This window comes from Bos taurus, chromosome 9 (assembly GCF_002263795.3).
Source record: "Bos taurus isolate L1 Dominette 01449 registration number 42190680 breed Hereford chromosome 9, ARS-UCD2.0, whole genome shotgun sequence".
Taxonomy (NCBI): domain Eukaryota; kingdom Metazoa; phylum Chordata; class Mammalia; order Artiodactyla; family Bovidae; genus Bos; species Bos taurus.
Genome location: NC_037336.1, coordinates 63,945,401 through 63,967,942, shown reverse-complemented (window position 1 = coordinate 63,967,942; position 22,542 = coordinate 63,945,401). Strand labels below are relative to the sequence as shown.

At 43.6% G+C, this 22,542-nt stretch overlaps 2 protein-coding genes across 6 annotated transcripts in view; one reads left to right on the top strand and one right to left on the bottom strand.

Annotated features, from left to right (window-relative positions):
- NT5E (5'-nucleotidase ecto) overlaps positions 1 to 14,187 on the top strand; it is a 72,976-nt gene extending 58,789 nt beyond the window's left edge. The window contains 6 exon segments of the mRNA NM_174129.4: positions 1,991 to 2,188; positions 2,908 to 3,062; positions 5,714 to 5,819; positions 6,874 to 7,023; positions 8,591 to 8,791; positions 12,227 to 14,187. Coding sequence (NP_776554.2) covers positions 1,991 to 2,188; positions 2,908 to 3,062; positions 5,714 to 5,819; positions 6,874 to 7,023; positions 8,591 to 8,791; positions 12,227 to 12,390 — 974 coding nt within the window. The 3' untranslated portion in view covers positions 12,391 to 14,187.
- A 6,738-nt stretch (positions 14,188 to 20,925) lies between these two features.
- The window catches only part of SNX14 (sorting nexin 14), an 84,216-nt gene continuing 82,599 nt past the window's right edge, over positions 20,926 to 22,542 (bottom strand). For 4 of the 5 annotated variants that reach the window (XM_024996711.2, XM_024996712.2, XM_059889763.1 and 1 more), the window contains 2 exons: positions 22,063 to 22,119; positions 20,926 to 21,142 (listed from right to left, as the gene is read on the bottom strand). In XM_024996711.2, coding sequence (XP_024852479.1) covers positions 21,104 to 21,142; positions 22,063 to 22,119 — 96 coding nt within the window. In that variant the 3' untranslated portion in view covers positions 20,926 to 21,103. 5 annotated transcript variants of the gene reach the window in all.

The window sequence follows — 22,542 nt, the reverse complement described above, 5'->3', positions numbered from 1 at the left end:
TGCAATGCCTCCAACCATCTACAACAGTCCTAGCCACCATCTGTCGTGATCCGTGCAAATGGAGATGGGACATGGCCTGCTCTGGATCTCTAGTCAGGTGCTTTTGTGAAAATAAAGTTCCAAGGCTTTTTTCTTTTTCCATGGGAAGCAAGAAAATGGGAAGTTAATACGGGCAACGGCTTGTTCCTGCTTTTGGAATGTTGGTATTTGCAGCATGTCTGCTCTGTGATTACTGAGGACAAGAGCAAAAGCAGGACTGGGTTTTTCATAAAACATTCACCCCAGCTTGTCTTCAGTGAAGAGGGAAGCCCAGACACAGCTTGGAGCACAAGGGCACAGCCCCAGGCTTGCACTTGCTTTGGACAGTGGCCTTTGGAAACTAACTCTTACAGGCTTCTGAAAACAGCACATCATCGGCCGTGTTGGGAGGTAGAGAGAACAGAAGCTCCAGTGCCTCACAATCCTGTTTGCAACCCCCTCCTTCACAGACCAGCTGCATAACCTTGGGCACAAGGCCTATGACGCCCGGTACACAGGGTGTACAGTCTGTACAGTGGGGGCAATAATAGGAGCTGCCTTGTGGGGTGCCTGGAGGGCTAAACTAGATCTGGTCCAGGACTGGCTCCTGGCTGACTCTCCTAACTGGTCCAGTGAGCAGCCAACACGAGCTGAAGTTGCCCAGGCCCTCTGTGAACATCTAATAGGAAGCGCTGGTGGTGGGTGTGTGGAGGGAGGTGATAGAAACAGTGGCAAGTCAAGGGTGTCTGTTTCGTTGTCTCTGACTCAGGACAGCCCAAATGAGGTCCTGGTCCCTGTGGAGGTGAGATAGGAAGTGCAGGGTGCCCACAGGAGGTTGCAGCTATAGAATTGGAACATGTCAGGTGAGGTGATCAGAGACCAGGGCTCAGGGTCCCACTGCCCCGGCTCCCACCCTCCCACAGGCCCGTGTCTAGAAGGCAATGCTGGGGTGGGTCTCAGCGTCTGGCTGATAAGCGGCACTCAGGTTCTCCCAGGGCTCCCCTTGGAGAAATTCAGCAGAACTTAGCTGGTCTGTGGTCTGGCTGGGGCGGGTGGTATGTGCACTGGTCAGCTCCTGGCATGAGTGTGGCCATTCCACAGGGCACCAAGGGGACACAGAACTCAGCAACAAAACCTAGGGATGGCCCTTTGTCATTTCTCTTTTTGTTTAATTAAAGTACATTTGATTTACCATGTTAATTTCTTGTCATCTCCATTAAAGAGTCTAAGTTCCCAATGTACATCTAGAGTTTCCAAGAAGTTGCCATCCTCTCATAAGGGAAAGAAATACACATGTAACGAGTTTCTACTGTGTCCTAGACATTACACAAGGGAGATTAGATGTTTCATCCTCACAACAGCCCCAGGAATTATTTTGCCCATTGTACAGGTGGGAAAGGGCTTCTCTGATGGGTCAGTGGATAGAGACTGCCTGCAATGTAGGAGACACAGGAGTTGTAGGTTTGATCTGGAGTGAGGCTACTCACTCCAGTATTCTTGCCTAGAGAATTCCATGGACAGAGGAGCCTGGTGGGCTACAGTCCATAGGGTTGCAAAGAGTCAGACAAGACTGAGCAACTGAACAACCGACAGGTGGGAAAACTGAAGCTCAGGGAAGTGAAGTGACTTGGCTACACCACCTGGTTGGTGAGAGTGGAGCCGGGTCAGGATGGAGACAAGAGAGTTTAGCAGTGTCGTATCTTTGTGTGCCCCCAGCACCAGGCACGGTGCCCTGGACTTAGGAAGAGCTTAGCAAATGTCTGCTGGGTTGAGAATGGGAGGATTCATGTGCCAAAAGGGCATTTGGAAACCGGGGCAGATGCCCAAGCCGGGCTCTGAAAGACCAGCTGCGTAGAGCAGCAGCTGGGGAATCATTGGTTCAGAATTTGCAGTCACCTGGCCGGTGGCCTGCAGGCCCACAGCCAGCTGTGAACAAGGCCTGACTTGATCAGCTCTGGATCTTTCATTGCAGGCAATCCACCTTCCAAAGAGGTGCCAGCAGGGCAGTACCCATTCATAGTCACTTCTGATGATGGACGGAAGGTTCCTGTGGTCCAGGCCTATGCTTTTGGCAAATACCTAGGCTATTTGAAGGTTGAGTTTGATGAAAAAGGAAATGTTGTCACTTCACATGGAAATCCCATTCTTCTCAACAGCAGCATCCCAGAAGGTATGTGAAATTCAGGGCAGTGATCCACCAATTCCAAAATTAGATGGCTGGATTGTGTTTTATTTGCTTTGTTAACGTTTCAGGACAATGTTTCTGAAGAACTGAGTTTCTTCCTTGAGTTTACCCTACTGTCTTCTTGGATAAGGAGATTTAAAACACACCCAAATTTCAGAAGCCAGGTCTTCTCTAAGCCCTCTCAGCACCAGACACTGTGTCACTGCTTTGCTGTGCTTTTACAGCTCTACCCTGGCACAGGAGAACCGCTCTCAGCTCACGTCCCAGAGGAGAGCTGGGGGAGACCTGGGTTCAGATAGGGAAAGACTGGTGATCAGGGGCCCTGGAGAGTCAGAGCTTCTGACAGCCAGAGGGAGGGGCCAGGACCCCATAGCAGGCCCTTTCATCCCTTTACCTGCCCAAGTATAAGCCTAATCATTGCCCACATCTGCACCACAGATGCTATCCCCAATGGGCCAGCAGGTAGTCAGATGTGATGAGTTGATTTTGGTTCACTTGGCATTTTAAGATCCAAGCAGGGCCTTATTTCCAGGAAATAGAACAGATGTGCCTAAGGAAATTTCCTGGTCAAAAACCAAAATGTACACAAATATGGTGAAGAACTGTAGACTCACGCCAGGTTAGCTGAATGATGTCTTTCTCTCACGTTTAAGCCAGTGTGAGATCTGCTTTAACTGCAGGCTGATTTGTTTGTTTTCTTCTAGATCCAAACATAAAAGCAGACATTAACAAATGGCGGGTAAAATTAGATAACTATTCAACCCAGGAATTGGGGAAAACAATTGTCTATCTGGATGGCACTGCTCAGTCCTGCCGCTTTCGAGAATGCAACATGGGCAATCTGATTTGTGATGCTATGGTGAGTGGTTCCCGGGAGAGCAGGGCCCACGCCTAGGGAGGGTGGAGGAGAGATGGAAGAAGGAAGGGAGGATGTGAGGACGGACCGCCTGATACAGAATGAAGACGTTTAAAGATTAATGCCCAAATAGGTAACCAATGAGGACCTGCTGCATAGCACAGGGAACTCTACTCAGTGCTCTGTGGTGACCTACATGGGAAGGAAATCCAAAAAGGGGAGGATATACATGTAACATACAGCTGATTCACTCAGCTATACAGCAGAAACTAACAAAACATTATAAGCAACTGTACTCCAATACAAATGTTTTTTAAAAATTAATGCCCAGATATAAGCTTGGTGTGGATTCGCACTGAGTACCCTGGGAAGGTGCCTGAACCATACCAGTGGACCACCCCTGTTTTGTAGAAAGTTTTCACTTTTATCTCAAGTTCAAGAGGTTTGTTAACAAAACAAGCCACTCGTTATATACAAATAAATAATACAAATATTTATCAGAGAATTATCTAGCTTACTTTCAATATACTAACACTAAAAGAAAAGAGAAATAGGAACAGCAGAGGATACATCACCAAATTGGGCTTTGACTAACAGACAGTGCTGGGAAGTCCCGTGACATAGCACAACAGTGCTGGGAAGTCCCATGACACAGCACATCTGGAGTTCCAACTGGGAAAAGGTTCAAGGCAGCATGTCTGCTCTGTGGATGAGACTTCAAAGGTTGCAGTCTGGGGTTCCCGCTCACAATTCCCAGGCCGCAAACCATCATCATCAGTCTGCAAGCAAAACTGCAGCTCTGGTATTGTGTTAATCTTTGTCATGTAGATTACGTAGGTCTTGGAAAAGACCCTGATTCTGGGAAAGATTGAAGGCAGGAGGAGAAGAGAGCTGCAGATGATGAGATGGTTGGATGACATCATCGACTCAGTGGACATGAGTTTGAGCAAACTCCAAGAGATAGCAAAGGAAGGGGAAGCCAGGCATGCTGCAGTCCATGGGGTTGCAAAGAGTCAGACACGACTGAGCATCGGAACAACAACCTTTTTTACAATGCTGTTTGCTTTGTTCTGCAAATCTTGGAATGTTGTTGGTCCTGGTTGGCCAGATGGCTCAGCAAATTCAAAGATCCTCCCTCTATCTATCTATGGTGGCTCTCAGCCAACCCTCACAGCAGGCATGGCTGACACTCACAGCAGCAGTCAGGGCTATGTCCAGGCAGGTTAGAAGCAAGGTCAGAGGTCTGCTCTGCTTTGTCTCTGAAGCCTAAACAAGACTATTTAACCTCTTTATTGCTGGACAAGAATGAAGCCTTTATTTCGAGGTGCTCATCTTAAGTGTCTGAATTTTGGATATGGCTTTCCTTTTGTAAGATGACCTGACTCCACAAACTCTGCTTCTCTGAAGATGTGGACATAGTAAATAAAACACTTTTGCTTGGGCCTAACAAAGCCAGACTGCATTTCCCTGATCTGTCTCCTCTTGGCCCTGAGAAACTGGCCTTGTGGGAACAGCCTTCACAAGCAGAGAACGATGACATGTAGTTATCATGAGAATAGTAAGTCCCATGGTGAGTGAGATCTCACACCCAAAGCACCCCTCTGTTCACCTATCTGTGGGCAGCCCCCCAGGGGCCATGCCGAACTGAGGTCTCAGGGTCAAACTCACCACGCCCAGGGGAACCCAGGGGACCTTTGTGCTCAGCTCTGTGCCTGGTATCTAGGATGAAGCCACACTCAGTAGAAGTCTGCCAAGTACTGATCCATGTTATTGTATGGCAGAAACCAACACAATATTGTAAAGCAATTATCCTTCAATTAAAAATAATTTAAAAAAAAGCCTGCCAAGTAAATGACAACACTCACACTTCCCAAGGCAGGACCAGCACTGGCTCCTAAGCACCATGCAATCCATGTGAGACAAGTAGCTGTAGAGAAGCCAGAGTGTGACTGTGTGGAGGCAGGTGTGCAAGGAAACACCCCAGGCTCTAGCAGTGCTCACCGCACAAGGAGTCCCTCCTCCCCCCATGTCAGGAACACTGCCTCGGTGCTGTCCTCCTGGCCGCAACCCCGTGTCTCCCTCACCTCCTCCACCATCCTATTTTTTCAAATGAGAATGTATTCATTTTATTTCTTGTCACTAAACACATATTATGTAAAAGAAAAGACTGGAACTCCATCTTAGGGGCTGTCTCTCTCTGTGTCTCCAAAATTGCCAGCTTAGGAACTGTCTGGGGACCTAGACCAAACTGCCAGGATTCTTGGTGGCCCAAGGTCTAGAGCTGAAAGGGTTCTGGACTCTGCCCTCAGGAGCAAGTGTGAGCCTGTGCTGGGGGAGCAGCCCCATGAGCCACTCTGCACAGGGGCCCCCGGCCTTTGCTGGGGGTTGGGGGGGTGGGCTTTGCTCAGGGCCCCTGCTCTGGGGATGCAGGGTCTTAGGAGAGGGTTTCAGAGCTGCTGGCTGCTCAGAGTCTGACCTGGGACTGGTCACAGTATCTTATTGTTGCTTCTCAGATCATAAAGCTAGTTTTGACAAGTTATACTTGAGAGAGCTCCGGGCACACAGGGGCAGAAGAAAAGCAGCTTCATTTCTGGGAAGGAACCCTCAGAAAGAAGGCCCAGAATAACGAGTGTAAATTCCTGCTGCTGTTGCAGATTAACAACAACCTGAGACACCCGGATGAGATGTCCTGGAACCATGTGTCCATGTGCATTTTAAATGGAGGTGGCATCCGGTCGCCCATTGACGAGCGGAACAATGGTATGCTCCTGGGCCCTGGCCTCAGCTCTCTGTCTGACCAGCTCCCCAAACCTGGCCACGGGCAGCCTTAGCTCCTCTGTGCTGCCTGCCACAACCCACAGTGCCAGGCCCCTCAGCTTGGGTTAGCTGCCACTCAAGTCAGTGCCCCACCCAAAGGACACACACGTGCTTGTATTCTCGGATACATGTGCACACAGAGGGAGCAGTTAGCCTTAGTGGAACCAAGCTTTACCTAAACTTCTGACTTAGGACTTGCCTGGTGGTCCAGTGGTTAAGACTCCGCAACTCCAATGCAGGGGGCACGGGTTTGATCCCTGATCGGGGAACTATGATCCCACATGCTTCGCAGTGCAGCCAAAAATTAAAAAAAAAAAAAAAAATCGAACTTCTGACTCACATGAATCATTGACTGATTTATGCAAAATGGTGACAGCTTCCACCTGGATATCTGGAAAGAGGAGGACAAAACTGCCAATTTCAAGCCCTGGACAAAACAGCTGGACAACTTCCTTTAGTGCATTTACAGATATCCTGGATTATAGCACATGGTAAAACCAGCCAACCAGACAGATATTCGAGACACTCCTGTCATCTTCCCTGCGTACGTGCATGCTAAGTTGCTTCAGTCGAGTCCAACTCTGTGCAACCCTATGGACTTGTAGCCCACCAGGCTCCTCTGTCCATGGGATTCTCCAGGCAAGAATACTGGAGTGGGGTTGTCATGGCCTCATCCAGGGGATCTTCACGACCCAGTGATTAAATCCAGGCCTCTCATGTCTCCTGCATTGGCAGGCAGATTCTTTACCACTGACCCACCAGAGATGCCCTAATCATCTTCCTTGATATACTGTCAAAACAGTCTCAGTGGAGGAGGGCACGGCCAGGGGCCTCCTGATCTCTGTCTTCCCAAGCATCAGGAACACTCAGACGCAGCTGTGCTGTCCTCATAGTCTCCTCGTGGCCCCGTCTCCCTTACCTCCTCTGCGGGTCCTGAAGGACACTGGGCTTGTTCGCAAGCCGTTTTCCCTCTGGCCTCATCTGTGACTACCCTCAGGCACGATTACCTGGGAGAACCTGGCTGCTGTGTTGCCCTTTGGAGGCACCTTTGACCTGGTCCAGTTAAAAGGCTCCACCCTGAAGAAGGCCTTCGAGCACAGCGTGTACCGCTATGGCCAGGCCACAGGCGAGTTTCTGCAGGTGGGAGGTAAGTCACCTTCCAAGGTGAGGGGAGGCTTCCTGCTGGTTGGCTTAGCTCCCCACCTCACCAGGACCTCCTGGCCAGGCTTGCTTGGGCTTCACACACCCAACACCAATGCACAGTCTTTCAGTGGCTGTAGACTCCCAGACCACTAAGAATAGGTCGGGGTCAAAGCCCCAAGGCCCTGAAAATGAGCAATATTTTCCAAGTCTGATTTGGACATCAGACGACCTTCTCTGCAGGAGCTAGCCCTCTGGGTCTAAGCAGGTCAGCTGCCTTGAGGTCTGCTGCTGCTGCTAAGTCACTTCAGTCATGTCCGACTCTGTGTGACCCCATAGACAGCAGCCCACCAGGCTGCCGCATCCCTGGGATTCTCCAGGCAAGAACACTGGAGTGGGTTGCCATTTCTTTCTCCAATGCATGAAAGTGAAAAGTGAAAGTGAAGTTGCTCAGTCGTGTCCGACCCTCAGCGACCCCATGGGCTGCAGCCTACCAGGCTCCTCCGTCCATGGGATTTTCCAGGCAGGAGTACTGGAGTGGGGTGCCATTGCCTTCTCCAGCCTTGAGGTCTAGTTTCTATTAAAACCTTAGTTGTTTAAAAAACAACAACAACAACAAAAACAAACCAAACCTTTTTCTACTGCCTGGTAATTGCCTGGAAGCATGCAGAGGTTCAAGGGAATGCAATGTCCAATCACCATTAATAAAGATGATTTCTGCAAGGGGCAGCCAGGACAAGACATTGGAACCTGGTTCTAGTTCCACTGGGACCTGGGGCAAGTCTTCATTCAGCCTCTCAGAGAACAGTGAGAAAATGTGCCTGCTTATCTTATGGACTGCCATGAAAGTGGAAGGAAAATAAATGCTTCCCAAATTGTTAAGGACTTCTAAAGTGCTTTTGTCAACAGTCCAATGAGTTAAACTTAAAATTAATATGAATAATCTTAATTGACTGTGACACCATAGTCTGACCTCACTGTTTGTACTTTAGATGGTAGACCCCATTTGAGGGGTCTGATTGCTTTTCAAGTCTTCCCCCTTCTGGAAAGTCCCAGAGCACCCCACTGCTGGGACTAAGGGGCTGCAGAGGGTGGTGGAGTCCCACCCACTGCCCGTAAGGTTGCCCAGATATTCTCCATTTTCCAGGAAAGAGCAGAGGGAACAGAGAGAGGCACTGTGCTGGGTAGTTGTATGTTTCGCAGAAGTCACCCAGGCCAAATTATTAACTATTTGTTGGTCAGCTCTCATCTGTTCCTCATTTTCCAAAGCTACTGAACCAAGTTGCTGGACCGATTAATTCATGATATGAATTAAAAAAAGGTGTGGTTTTCTCCCTGCAGAGTCCCTGATTACCCACCCGGGCATTCTCAGGCCTCCCAGAAAGACTCAAGGATAAACTTAACCAGATACAGTAGCTGCAACGTCACTTCAGCTCTCTTGCTGAAGTTTCGCTCAAACTAAATGAAAACTAAGCCGCAGCCCCATGACTCCAGATTTGGGCCAAAATCTTTCTTAGAAAACAAAAATTTTCCTTTGGATCCAGTGAAAACCTACAGCCTCCTTTCTTTTCTAGGAATTCACGTGGTGTATGATATTTCCCGAAACCCTGGGGACAGGGTGGTCAAGTTAGAGGTTCTTTGCACCCAGTGTCGTGTGCCCAGTTATGAGCCTCTTAGAATGGATAAGGAGTACAAGGTGATCCTCCCAAGCTTCCTTGTCAGTGGTGGAGACGGATTCCGGATGATAAAAGATGAAAAGATAAAACATGACTCTGGTAAGCTCAAGTGTCTCTTCCTCTCCCTAACCCAAAGGAACAGAACAGATCCCAGGAGGGGAGCAGCACACGATGACACCAGGAGGGCAAAGCCAGAAACCAGATCTGCCCCTACACTGTCAGCTCCCTCCCACTTTGTTAGGAAACAGCCTAGGGTAGTAGAGTCTTGCCCCTCCCCAGCACTCAACCCATCCATCCATGCCTAGGGAAAACGTATTTTTACATAAAAAGTGTTTTAAAACTTTTAAAGTGCAGCTAAGCAGCTATTTAAATTGTGAAATATAAACGTTGCATTTTTAGGTTGGATGTGGGAAACCATGTTAAATCATCTCAACTTTTTTTTACATTTATTTTGGGGCATGCTGGGTCTTGGTTAGTTTGCTCGGGCTTTTTTTTGTTTGTTTGTTTTTAGTTGCAGCTAGCAGGGGGCTACTCTTGGTTGCGGTGCTCATGCTTCTCACTGTGGCGGCTTTTCTTGTTGCAGAGCACAGGCTCTGAAACAGGCTCAGTAGTTGTGGCACAAGGGCTTAGATGCTCCACTGTATGTGGAATCTTCCCAGATCAGGGATTGAACCCATGTCTCCTGCACTGGCAGGCACATTCTTATCCATTGCACCACCAGGGAAGTCCCCAAATCACTTCAACTTTCTTGAAGAAGCTTTTGGTGTGAAAAGGTCAGGTAGGCATGAATGGGATATGCCGCCTGCTCCATTCAGCACAATGTGTTGGTGGAGGACATCATAGGAACCCCCAAGATGACCCCAGGTGAGTGAGGGTCATTATACCCCAGCCTCATTTTCAAAAATTCAATTGAGAACCACTTCCTGTGCATGGAGTGCACTGCCAGTACATGACCCCTTCCTGTTCTCCAGGGCTAAACCTCATGTGTTTACAAGACACATGCACAGCTTCTCTGCGTCCGTCTCTACGGCCTTATCATGAGGGTTCTGCCACGGTAGCTGCATATCCCAAGGAGGGTGGAGGACAGAGCCAGGGCCAAGGAGGCAGCCCTTCCTGGGAGGAAAGGCGCCAGCTACTCCCAACCATTCCATGATAGGAAATGGAAAGGCAGGCTTAGAGGGTGTCCTCTTGAGTCCTGCATGAAACAAAGTTAATGGCTGTGTATCACTCAAGCCCAGACTAGTGAGTGCTAGAGAGAAAGATCTCGCATGGAAGGCTGGGAAAGCTTTGGCTGTAAGTGTTCTCAGCCCTCATCATACATTAGAATCACTTGGGGAGTATTTTAAATTAAATACCAACTTGGTCCCGACTTAATAGAGTGTGATTTACTTGGTTGGGGCAAAAGGCTTTGCAGTGATTCTGATGTATACCCAGGGGTGAGAACCACTGCAGAGAAGGGTTCTTTTTAAGTACTATAGTAATACATTTTTTAATTGAGGTATAATTGAAATATAACATTAGTTTCAGGTATAAAACATGATTCCATATTTGTATGTATTGCAAAATGATCACCACGTTAAGTCCAATTAATGTCACCTTACATAATTACAAAATTTCTTGTAATGAGGACTTCTAAGATCTATTCTTGTATCAACATTCAAATATGCAATAGCATTAATAACTATATCCACTATGCTATACATTACAGCCTCAGGACTTATTTATTTTATAACTGGAAGTTTGTATTAACTTTTGACTCCCTTCACCCATTTGCATCCTCACTGAGTCCCAACTCCCTCCACCTCTAGGAACCATCAGTCTGTTCTCTGTAACTAAGCTTGCTTGCTTTGTTGTTGAATTTATGGTATTTGTCTTTGTCTGAATTATTTCACTTAGCATAATGTCCTCAAGGGCCATCCATGTAGTTGCAAATGGCAAAAGGTCATTTTTTTTTAATAGCTGAAGAGTATTTCATTGTATATATATACACACATCTTTGTTCATCCATCCGTTAATGGACATTTGTTTCCTTATGCTTCCCTGGTGGCTTAGATGGTAAAGAGTCTGCCTGCAATGCTGGAGATTTGGGTCCCGTCCCGGGGTTGGGAAGATCCCCTGGAGGAGGAAAAGACAACCCACTCCACTATTCTTGCCTGGGGAATTCCATGGACAGAAGGGCCTGGCAGGCTACAGTCCATGGGGTCACAAAGAATTGGACACAACTGAGTGACTAACATACTTCCTTATCTTGGCTATTGTAAATAATGCTGTAATGAGCACAGAAGTGCACATATCTTTTCAAATTAGTATTTTCATTTTCTTAGGTAAATACTCAGGAGTGGAACTGTTGGATTATTTCGAAGTTCTATTTTCAATTTCTTGAGGAGCCTCCTACTATTTTTCATAGCAGCTGCACCAATTTACATTTTTGCACACAATGCACAAGAGTTCCTTTTCTCCACATCCTCATTGACATTTTTTGTCGTTTTGATCATAGTTGTTCTAACAGGTGTGAGGTGGTAACTCATTGTGGTTTTGATTTGTATTTTTCTGATAATTCATGATATTGAGCATCTTTTCATATGCTTTTTGGTCATCTGCATTTCTTCTTTGGTAAAATGTCTGTCAGATCCTCTGCCCATCTTTTAATCAGATTTTTTGGGGGGTAGGCTATTGAGTTGTGTGCATTCTTTATATATTTTGGATATTAACCTCTTATCAGATACATGATTTGAAGTGGTACTTTTAAAATAAAAGTCTGTCAGGTCACTGTGGGTTTGCTGTAGTTACAGGCAATTAGTATTTGTCAGTTGTCTTCTCTTTTGGAAATGAAGCCTCCATTATTTCACTATCAATTATGTGAAAATGATTCTTGAGCAGGCAAGCCAAAAAAATCCCCCCAAAACAAAAAAGCCACATTTATTTCTCAACTAATTATCTTAACCCACTTCCTTAGTGCCCCAACTCTGGAGTGGTTCAGAGGCAATAATGACAACAGCCTTTTCCTTTTCAAATGTTTACATATTTATTTGGCTGCTTCAGGTTTCAGTTGTGGCAGGCCGACTCTCTACCTGTAGCACACAGGCTCCAGAACCTGAAGGCTCAGTAGTGGTGGTGTGTGGGCTACTAGTTGCTTTGAAGCATGTGGGATATTAGTTCCCCAACCAGGGATCAAACCTATGTCTCCTGCAGTGGAAGGCAGATTCTTAACCACTTGAGTGTCAGGGAAGTCCCTAGGTAGGAAGTCCCTTCTTATCAAGTCATCTCAGAGTTGAGAGGACTCTATTCCCCTGAATTATCCAATAGTAGACAATGGGCACATTTCTCATCTGAAACATGAAAAGCAATCAGATTCTTTGCACTTACGATCACCACTGTCCTTGTCCTTTGTGATACTTTAGCCTCACTTATGAAAGGAGTACCTTCCTTCTTATAATCACAAAGGACTTTAAAGAAATACACTGGCTTTCCCCTTATTATTATTAATGAATCACTATTTTTTCTGTAGTTAAAATAATGCATGTATTTTTCTAGGTGACCAAGATATCAACGTGGTTTCTGGATACATCTCAAAAATGAAAGTGCTTTATCCAGCAGTTGAAGGTCGGATCCAGTTTTCTGCAGGAAGTCATTGCTGTGGAAGTTTTTCTTTAATATTTCTTTCAGTTTTGGCAGTGATCATTATTTTATACCAATAGCCAAAAATTCTCCTTGCCATTAAATGGAACTGTATTTTTTTTCTCACGTGAGATTCAAGTCGGTTTTTTAGGAACTGGTTTTACGATGGCGCAGACCGTCTTTGCAGTCTCCTAGAAGCTGAGCTTAGAGGGTTGTAAGTAAAGACACTGGCATCATCACTCAGGATCAGCAATTTAGTGAACACACAGGAAAAGAAATGAAAGTGGGACCTCTGACAAGAAGGCCAGCCATCTTTAGTTTACATATGCAAATTTTAATAAAACTTTATTAACACCTTTAAACCATACACATCATTTTTCTCCTTTATATCCATTCTAATCCACCAAACAACTTACATTTACATAACTTTATCATTTACAAGGGAATTCTGAGCACATTTTCATATTTGATGTCCATAACTTTTGTGCGTGGGAAGACAGGCGTTGTTTTCTTCCCGTATGAAAGATGAGGAAACTAAAGCTCAGAGCCGACTTAAGGCCATTTGGTAAAAGTGACGATCCCAGACCTGCATCTAGGCCCTCTAACCTCAGTCCCACACTCTTTCATCCAGTTACTGTTCAGGATGATATTTACTGGAGCCCCAAACTCATGGAGGACAAGTCTCTGCTTTACTTCTGGTCTCTCTGTTTTTCCTCTCTAGTGTGTGTGACAAGGAGTTAACGGACTAAACACACAGTGGTGCTCTCTTCCTCACCACCATGCACCTTTGAGGAGTTGGGACACAAAGGGCAGCGGATAATGGGAAAGGCCAGGAGCTGCAAAAGGCCATCTGGGGCTAGTGAGAAGGGGAAGCAAAGACTGGGATGCCCAGGAACAACTTCCATTAGAGAAGAGAAACAGCTAAAGCCCATTTACTCTAGCTACATAGAAATTTGCTAGGTAGTAGCAGCAGAGTGCCTAACACATGGCATTTTATGACATTCCATCAGTTCTCCATTTCTTTCCTCCTTCTTCCTAATGGGAAGGTGTCACAAGAAGAGAACCTTCTTAGAGAAGGTGTAATTCTAAACCTGCACCTGTGTCTCCCTAGCAAGATGTACTTATTCTAGGCACACACCCAAGACAACAACTTACAACCCAAGACACACTTCACCCCTTCCTCACTTATGGAAAATCCAGAGGAAAGACAAGGTTGATTTTTCAAGTGGTCCACCTAAGTTTAAAGTCAGCTCTGCCTCCATATTTGAACAGTCACTCTCAGTCATTCTCAAACACGCACATAAGGACTCCTGCCTGAGAGTGGGAGCACCCTCTGAGTGGGTGCTCAGGAAATACCCAGACTAATGCCACACATGATTTATGTACAAATACTTGCTGAAAGGGGTAGTGGGGATCATGTGAGCCTGCTCATCATTGTATACATGATTCAACAAGAAATGGCAGGCCTCACCTTAAAAAAGAGTGAGCAGACAACAGCTAAAGGACTGAAGAGTGAGGATGTTTGCTTTTAATGTTTACAAATATTAGGTACTCTTGATACAAATGTACTTTTAAATGTCATAACCTCTTTATAAAGATTGACGCAATAAAGTAATGCCCCAGGTTCTATGCTTATAGAGATTGACAATAAATGAATGCCAATAAGATTTTAAGAGGAAAATGTCAACAGGACTGCATTTGGGCTACATTTTTTATGCCTGGCCAGTAAAATAGGGTAAACCCTATTGAAACACAAATTTTTAAAGAACATTTTTGTAAGTTTTCTAAATCTGTGTGCCTGTATTGTTCAGTGGTTTAAGAAATGACCTAAAAATACTTTTCAATTCTAGGTTCCAAACAATAAAACTGAAGATACACTCTTTGTCTTTGGTAGTTATTTCTTCTCTCAAGCAAATACTTACAACCCAAGACAATATGACTGAAGGAAAACTGTTTTGACAGCTCATCACTGGTATCACTGCCCATGATTATAAGGCCCCTGCCATCTGACAGCCCTCCCTATATCCCACCCCCCCTAAAAATAAGAAAAATACATTCAATTTTTAGGTACAGAAGAACAGGAGATAAAGGGTACTTAAGACTAATGCGACTTCCCTGGTGGTCCAGTGGTCAGGACTCCATGCTTTCACTGCGGTGGGTACAGGTTCCCCTTGGTCAGGGAACTAAGACCCTACATGCCACACGGCACGGCCAAAAATAAAAAAATAAACAAACTTACGGCTTTTGTGTACAGAATCTGTTTTGATGCCAATAACGGTTTCCTAGAAATAAAGATGTTCAAGTTACACAGTGTTGGGGATTTTAATTAATTTATCTGAACTGTCCATGAATCTAAGAATCTTCCTCATTTAATACTGATGATACAGCAGACCAGCTATTACACCTTGAGCAGACACGTTAAATCCATTTGGTGGCAGAGCTGCGCTGAGCAGTTTACAACAGAGTAAGTTCCCTCAGGGGGCTTCCCTGGTGGCTCAGTGGTTAAGAGTTCACCTGCCAATTCAGGGAATATGGATTTGATCCCTGGGTCCAGGAAGATTCCACATGCCGCAGAGCAACTAAGCCTGTGCACCATAACTACTGAGCCTGAGTACTGAAATTACTGAAGCCCACGGACTCTGGAGTCCATGCTCCACAACGAGAGAAGCCACCGCAACGGGAAGCCTGTATACTACAACTAGAGAGCGGCCCCGGCTTGCCGCAACTAGAGAAAGCCTGCACACAGCAACGAAGACCCGGCACAGCCAAAAACAATTAATTTTTAAAAATAACTTGGCAGGTCCCTTCCTATTTGTGAGAGTTGCCAGGACTTGCTTACCTATCCAGGTTGCTGCATTTGCTCTAGTGTTAAGTGAGTGAAATCACTCAGCTGTGTCCAACCCTTTGTGACCCCACGGACTGTAGCCTGCCAGGCTCCTCTGTCCATGGAATTTTCCATGCCAGAATACTGGAGTGGGTAGCAGTAGCTGTTCCCTTCTCCAGGATGTCTTCCCAACCCAGGGATAGAATCCAGGTCTCCCACACTGCAGGCAGATTCTTTACCGTCTAAGCCATCAGAGAAGCCCAAGAATACCAGAGTGGGTAGCTTATCGATTCTCTAGGGGACCTTCCCGACCCAGGAATCAAACTGGGGTCTCTGGCACTGCAGGCGAATTCTTTACCAGCTGAACTACCAGGGAAGCCCTTCTAGGCTGCTCCACAATTTCTTCAGGTAACCTCAGCACCACCTCTCCTTGCTGCACCAGTTTTCTCCACCTTGAATTATCCCAAAATATGGATATAGTACTGCCTTCACTCCCAACAGCAGCTAGGATAATCCTGAAGTGTTAAAGCTTTAGTCATTAGGCATAAATGGAGGGAGTTACAATGCAAAAGGAAACTTACAACTCAATGTGAGACAGCAATGCTCCTAAAAAGCATCAACCAGGGCTTCCCTGGTGGCTCAGTGGTGAAGAATCCTCCCGTCAATGCAAGAGATACAGGTTTGATCCCTGCTCTGGGATGATCCTGAATACTGTGGCGCAACTAAGTCCATTGCTTGGAACCTGGGAGCCGCAACTACTGAGCCAGCACTGCTGCTGCTGCTGCTAAGTCGCTTCAGTCGTGTCTGACTCTGTGCGACCCCATAGACGGCAGCCCACCAGGCTCCCCCGTCCCTGGGATTCTCCAGGCAAGAACACTGGAGTGGATTGCCATTTCCTTCTCCAATGCATGAAAGTGAAAAGTGAAAGTGAAGTCGCTCAGTCGTGTCCGACCCTCAGTGACCCCATGGACTGCAGCCTACCAGGCTCCTCTGCCCATGGGATTTTCCAGGCAAGAGTACTGGAGTGGGGTGCCATTGCCTTCTGCGAGCCAGCACAGTCATCAGTAAATAAATAAAAACTTAAATAAACAAACACATCAACCAAACCCACCCCTGGAGTCCTTTTTGGGGTCCTTTCCAGCTCTCTTAGTATCAAGCACTGGAGAGCCCCAGGAGGACAGTCCTTGGACTGCTTCTCTTCTCTTTACACTTAATCTCTGTGCTCTCAATCAGTTTTACATCGTAATGCTGGTGACTCTCAAATTTATACCCCTGTCTAGATCTCTCCCACGGACTCCAGATTCACAAATACAATGGCCTACTTGGCATCTCTAGTTGAGATGATTAATAGGCAATCCAAACTTCACATGCCCAAAAGTGGATTCTTGATTCTTCCTGAAAACTGGTGCCAGGCACAATTCCCTTAAGCTCAATTTAGTGGACCCTTCATCATTCCTATTGCTCAAACTGAACCTTGGAATATCCTTGGCTGCTCTGTTTTTCTCTCAAACTCACAACCTGTCCAGCAATAAATTCTGTTTCCTAACTAAAAGAACTAAAAAGAGCCTTCAGCTTCTCAAAAACTTCACAAGTACTGCCCTGATTCAAATCACTGCCATGTCACCTGAATTACTTTACCAGCCTCCTAAATGAGCCATTTATCTCTGTTTTAAATTTATTTTTTATTTTTTTTAAATTTTTATTTATTCATTTATTGGCTACACAGGGTTCTTGTTGCTACGTGAGGGCTTTCTCTATTTGCAGGAGTGGGGGCTACTCTTTGCTGCGGTGTGTGGACTTCTCATCGTGGTGGCTTTTCTTGTTGAGGAGCACAGGCTCTAGATGGGCTCAGTGCTTGTGGCACACAGGCTTAGCTGCCCAGAGGCACGTGGAACCTTCCCGGACCAGGGATTGAACCTGTCTCCCCTGCAATGGCAGGCAGATTCTTAACCATTAGGGAAATCCTCTGTCTCTACTTTTACTCCACTTTAGTCTCTTCTCAACACTCTCAACACAGTAACCAAAGTGATTCTATCACAATATTAGAAAGATGACATTGCTCATGTGCTCAAAATCTTTCTATCACAGACCAAGTACAAGTGAGTTATCATAATGGCTTCCAAGGACCACTGTGATCTTGTTTCCCATCACTTCTCTGACATTATCTACCTTCACGAACCATGATTGGGCCATTTCTTTCAAAAGGACACACTTCCACTCAAACCTTCGCACTTGCTATTTCTCTACTTGGAATATGGGCTCCCAATATCTGCATGGCTTAATCTCTCACCTTCAGGTCTCTTTCTTCAATGTCAGTGATCGCATTAAACTGCAACCCTCACCATTCTATTTTCTTTTTCAGTTTAATTTTTTTTCTGAGCACTTGTTACTTTCTAACATACTATACACTATTTTCTTATTTACATTCTTTTACTGTCTCTGTTACCTGGGCTACATATAAGCTTATAAACACACAAATATATCCTTGGCATCTGAAACTGCCTGGCACATAGTGAGTGCTCAATACACACATGTATAATAAATTGAATAAACCATGAATAATTCCTTCTCTGCTACCTCTCTCTCACCCTCTGGACTCAGTCCAAAAGCCACACAGTCCTTCTTCTCCAGTATCAGCTCCTCCAGAAGATAATTTCTCTATCTAACCACCCTTTTCATGATGCAGAGCAGTTTGCCTCTTTCTTACTATAACCTCTCTGCAACCAAAAGGCCAACTAAGTCTTCCCTGAAAAGGATAGCTGCCTTTTTCTAAAAAGTAAATTTTCTAGCCTCCTTCCCTGCTCCCTGGATTTCCCAGGTAGCGCTAGTGGTCAAGAACCCACCTGCCAATGCAGGAGACGTAAGAGACACAGGTTCAACTCCATGGGCGGGGGAGCCTGGCGGCATGGGGCGGCAAAGAGTTGGACGTGACTGAAGTGACTTAGCACACACACATGCACCCCCTGCTCCTTAATTTGAAGGTGATTACAATTTTTCTAATAGCATCCCTTTTCCCTCTCCACTTTTGCTCTTCTACATCAGGGATCAGCAAACTATAGCCTAAAGGCCAAATCCTGCTTGCCACTGCTTCACATAAATAAGGTTTTAATGGAATACAGCCACATCCAATACCTGGAATAATACTTCAGTGTAACTTGATAGAAAAAAATTAACATCAATTAATTAAAAAAATAGTGAAATAAAAAACCATTTGCAATGGACTTAAAAATCTTCCAGAGTCCTAGGCCTCAGGTTAAGGATCTCTCCTCATGTAACTAGCAACACTGAAGACACTAACGTATACATAAAAGAGAACAGTCTTTGAAATGGAAGTGGAGTGGACTAGCAAGATCTATGCGTTTGCTCATTCAGTTGGTAATTTTTATTCTAATATTGACTATATCTGAAGTTACAACTTATGTATATATCATTACAAAGAACAATAGCAAATTAGACTTCTGTTTATATTTTTATTGTAAACTCTAACTGTTTTTAGTAAGTCAATAAATAATTTTTAAAACATTTATCTCTTTGGCTGTGTTGGGTCTCAGTCGCAGCACGTGGGATCCTCGTTGCAGTACTTGACTAATTGTGGCCCACGGGCTCATTAGCTGTGGTGCAGGGCATGGGGGGAGTATTTAGTTTTCCCGGGGCATGTGGGAATTTAGTTCCCCCAGCATGGATCAAACTCGAGTCCCCTGCATTGGAAGGCAGATTTTTAACCAGTGGACCACCAGGGAAGTCCCAATAAATGATAATTTAAGTGTTTCAACCATTTCTCAGAATCTTCTGATATCTATAGCTTAATGATTGTAACACAGACATAATGTCCTTTATAAATTTCAGTGTCTTCTCATCTATTTAATTTACCTACACAACCAGAGTTATTTCTCTAAACACATTTCAAAATGTAAAACTCATGCAGTATAAGACATACATAAAGATGGATAGAAAGGAAAGTGCAAAATAAAATATCTGAAATGCACCAGGGGACCATTAAAGGAATCTCAAGTAATCACTTTTGGAAATAAAGGCTCCTTTCATGGGGCAACACTGTCAAGAGTACAAGACTAGAGACGGATCTGCTTGAATTCCAACTTCAACTTCAAATTCCAACTCTCTCTAGCTTCAATATAAATAACAAGAGAGGAATAATACCATCTCACAGTTACTGGATGGTGAAATGTGATATAAAATGCCTGGCCAATGGGGAATGCATCCAGTTCCTTTCTCTTTTATTATGCAGATGACTTTGTATTTATAGATTTTTGTACATTACATTTTCTTTAAATAGAGCTCACCCACTGCTATGGATTTAAATGTGTCCTTCTAAAATTCCCATGTTAAAACCCTAAACCCCAATATGATTATATGTGGAGATGATGCCTTTAGGAGGTAATTAAGGTTAAATGAGGTCATGGGCTTAACCTAAGAGCATTCGGGGACTTATAAGAAGAAAAGAAGAAGAGAGTGAAAGATCTCTTTCTTTCTTCCACACGGCCACACACAGAGGTCATGTGAGTACACAGGGAAAAAAGGCAGTCATCTACAGACCAAAGGAAGAGGTCCCAGAATGAAATGTACTTTTTGGGCACCTTGATCTTGGACTTACCAGCCTCCAGAACTGTGAGAAATAAAATTCTGTTAAGTCACCCCATTTATGGTATTTTATCAGAGTAAGCCTAGGTTGTTTGATACACTCGTAAGAATTTTTTCTCATCTAAATAAACAAAATATCACAATTTATAAGAAAGCAGGTAAGAATGGCATAAAAGGGCTGTAAATATTTTATTTTTCCAGCCAAAATGCTATGGATTTAAATGTGAAGAGTTAGCTTGATTAATTTCCCACCTGTCCCTGAGAAGTAAGTAAAATGTTGAAGGCTTGGTTAAAAGCACTTGATGCACAGAAACTCATACACAGTTTAGAATTTTTAAGCAATTAAAAAGATAATAGAAATACTGGCAAAGCCTTTAAAAAATTTTATAGTATCTATAGACCATTTTTCAAAACTGGGAAAAAAATAACTGAACAGTATCATTCAACTGGTTTCACTTTCCAAATTATATTTAGAGTCCCCACATTATCAGCACTTGATACATGGCTGAAACTCAATAAATATACTCTGAATGTACACTACAGCCAATAACCAAAGTGCCTGATCTCGAAAGACAAATATGATTCAGGGAGAAAATCACAGCATGAAGAGAAATTATAAGCAGAACTCTAAATGTTGAACCTTTAAAAATAACTATTTAACTTTCCCCAAAGAATACAGTTAATTCATACCTTTCCTTTGGAGAGACAACATAAACTAAAAATCCACTTGACTAAACTGTTTATATAAGCTTTTGGATTATAGTTACAGATGTTCAGTGAAATGCAGTTGCAACCACACAATCACAAATGTCTGTAAGTACTCAGTTTTCACATGCAAAAGGACTACATATAAGCTGTCAATCATCTAGGAAGAGTTAGAAGTCCCTTATTTGTTATGAAAAACTCATAAAGTATGTCTTCTTTACAGACACACAGTTAACTACACAGAAAAATGAAAAGGGGGAATGGAATAAATCTGCTAAAATTTATTAACTCCAAATAAGACAGCAAATCAGATCTCTACACTAAAAATAATCATTTTCAAAGTGATACAATACTTTCAAAGTTATCAGCCCAACTGATTTGCCCCAAGAAGATTATGAATCATCTCTTTAAAAAACAGCAATAACAAGTGACATAGATCTAAGAAAATTTGGAGAAGAAATGTAAAATGAAAGGCTATGAGACCCAATCAGTTTTCACCATTATTAAATTTGTTAGTCTTTATTAAAACAACAAAATCAAAACTTCAGACGCTGAATTACATGATATATACAAGAATATACAAAAGTAAAAGAAAAAACAGTACATATATACTACACTAGCACAGCAAACATTTCAACTGGTTATTCTATCCCAAATCCAAATGTTTATATCCAGGACGTCACAGATGTAACTTCCTTTTGTACCTAAAGTAAAAATAAATCTATTTAATAGAAGAGAAAAAACAAACAAGAATTCATTTGTGAATTGCCTAACAGTTCCAATGTATTAAAATTCTAACCTAAAACATATATATATGTGTGTGTGTGTTAAAACCCGCAAGAAATTAGCTGGCATATGACACAGATAATATTTACATTTTAGAAAGGAGAAAAAAGCACGTGATAGACCTCATAAGGTCTCAAACAGAGAGCTGGAATTTCCAGGTACTGATTCCTATGTAACTTGAACACAAAATGTCTGTAATTGCCACCCTGTTTTAATACACACTGAATACTGCTATAACTTGAAAACTTGTATTCAGTAGGTAAATAGTCCAAATCTAGTTCCCTCTATAAAACTAACATCTCACTGCTGTATCACAACCCTGAATTAGTTATTTCATCTGACCAAAGGGATTAGTCAAAAAAAAAATAAAAAAGGTAAAAAAGCAATGCTCAAAACTCAAAATCTATAGGATTCAAGGTAATAATAGTATCACCATCCTCCAACTCCCATTCATTTTGTGTTCTTGGCTTCACATAAGCGCCAACTGCTTTAAAAACGCTCACACAGCATTCAGTGTGCACATGACAGCCTGCAGAGCTTGGCCCATCCTAGAGACAGCATGTGCACTCACACCTGCCTCTGGTGAGGCTCTACAGGGTGTAACACCCCATCTGACTGGAATCAGGAAGAGGGGGAGCCAAGGCAGGGGCTATTCAGTTCGTACATCCCCAAATCCATTCTATGTTTAAGCGTGTTGAATGAAGAAAATACAAAGAGCTATTTGTTAAGGTTGTTCATTTTTAAAATGATCACAAGGATTTCCTTAATTATTATGTTCCTAAAAAAATGTCAGTACACCATTAAAAACATAAATAAAGTGCTGCCGCTTTTCAGTTACCTTATTGAGCTCTGGAAACAGTTCTTGTATCACAATGTCCAATAAAACGTAAGTCAGCTAAAATGCAAAAAAAAAGATTTTAAGGAATTAGACCAAAAAAAAAAAACACACACAAAAGCAGTTTCAACAAGATCCATAACGTTCTATTTTTAGGATGAGTTTTAGATAGATATGTTTTCACATGTTTACATTTTATTACTATGCCTCGTAATTGATTTTATGTTAAATATTTTGTATATAACAACAATTTTAAAGAAACAAGCCTGATACAAAATTTTAACTGTGTTAAGCTCTCAACAGAATATGTGAGACTAAAGGCAAAGGAGAAAAGGAAAGATATACCCATTTGAATGCAGAGTTCCAAAGAACAGCAAGGAGAGATAAGAAAGCCTTCCTCGGTGATCAATGCAAAGAAATAGAGGAAAACAATAGAATGGGAAAGACTAGAGATCTCTTCAAAAAAATTAGAGATACCAAGGG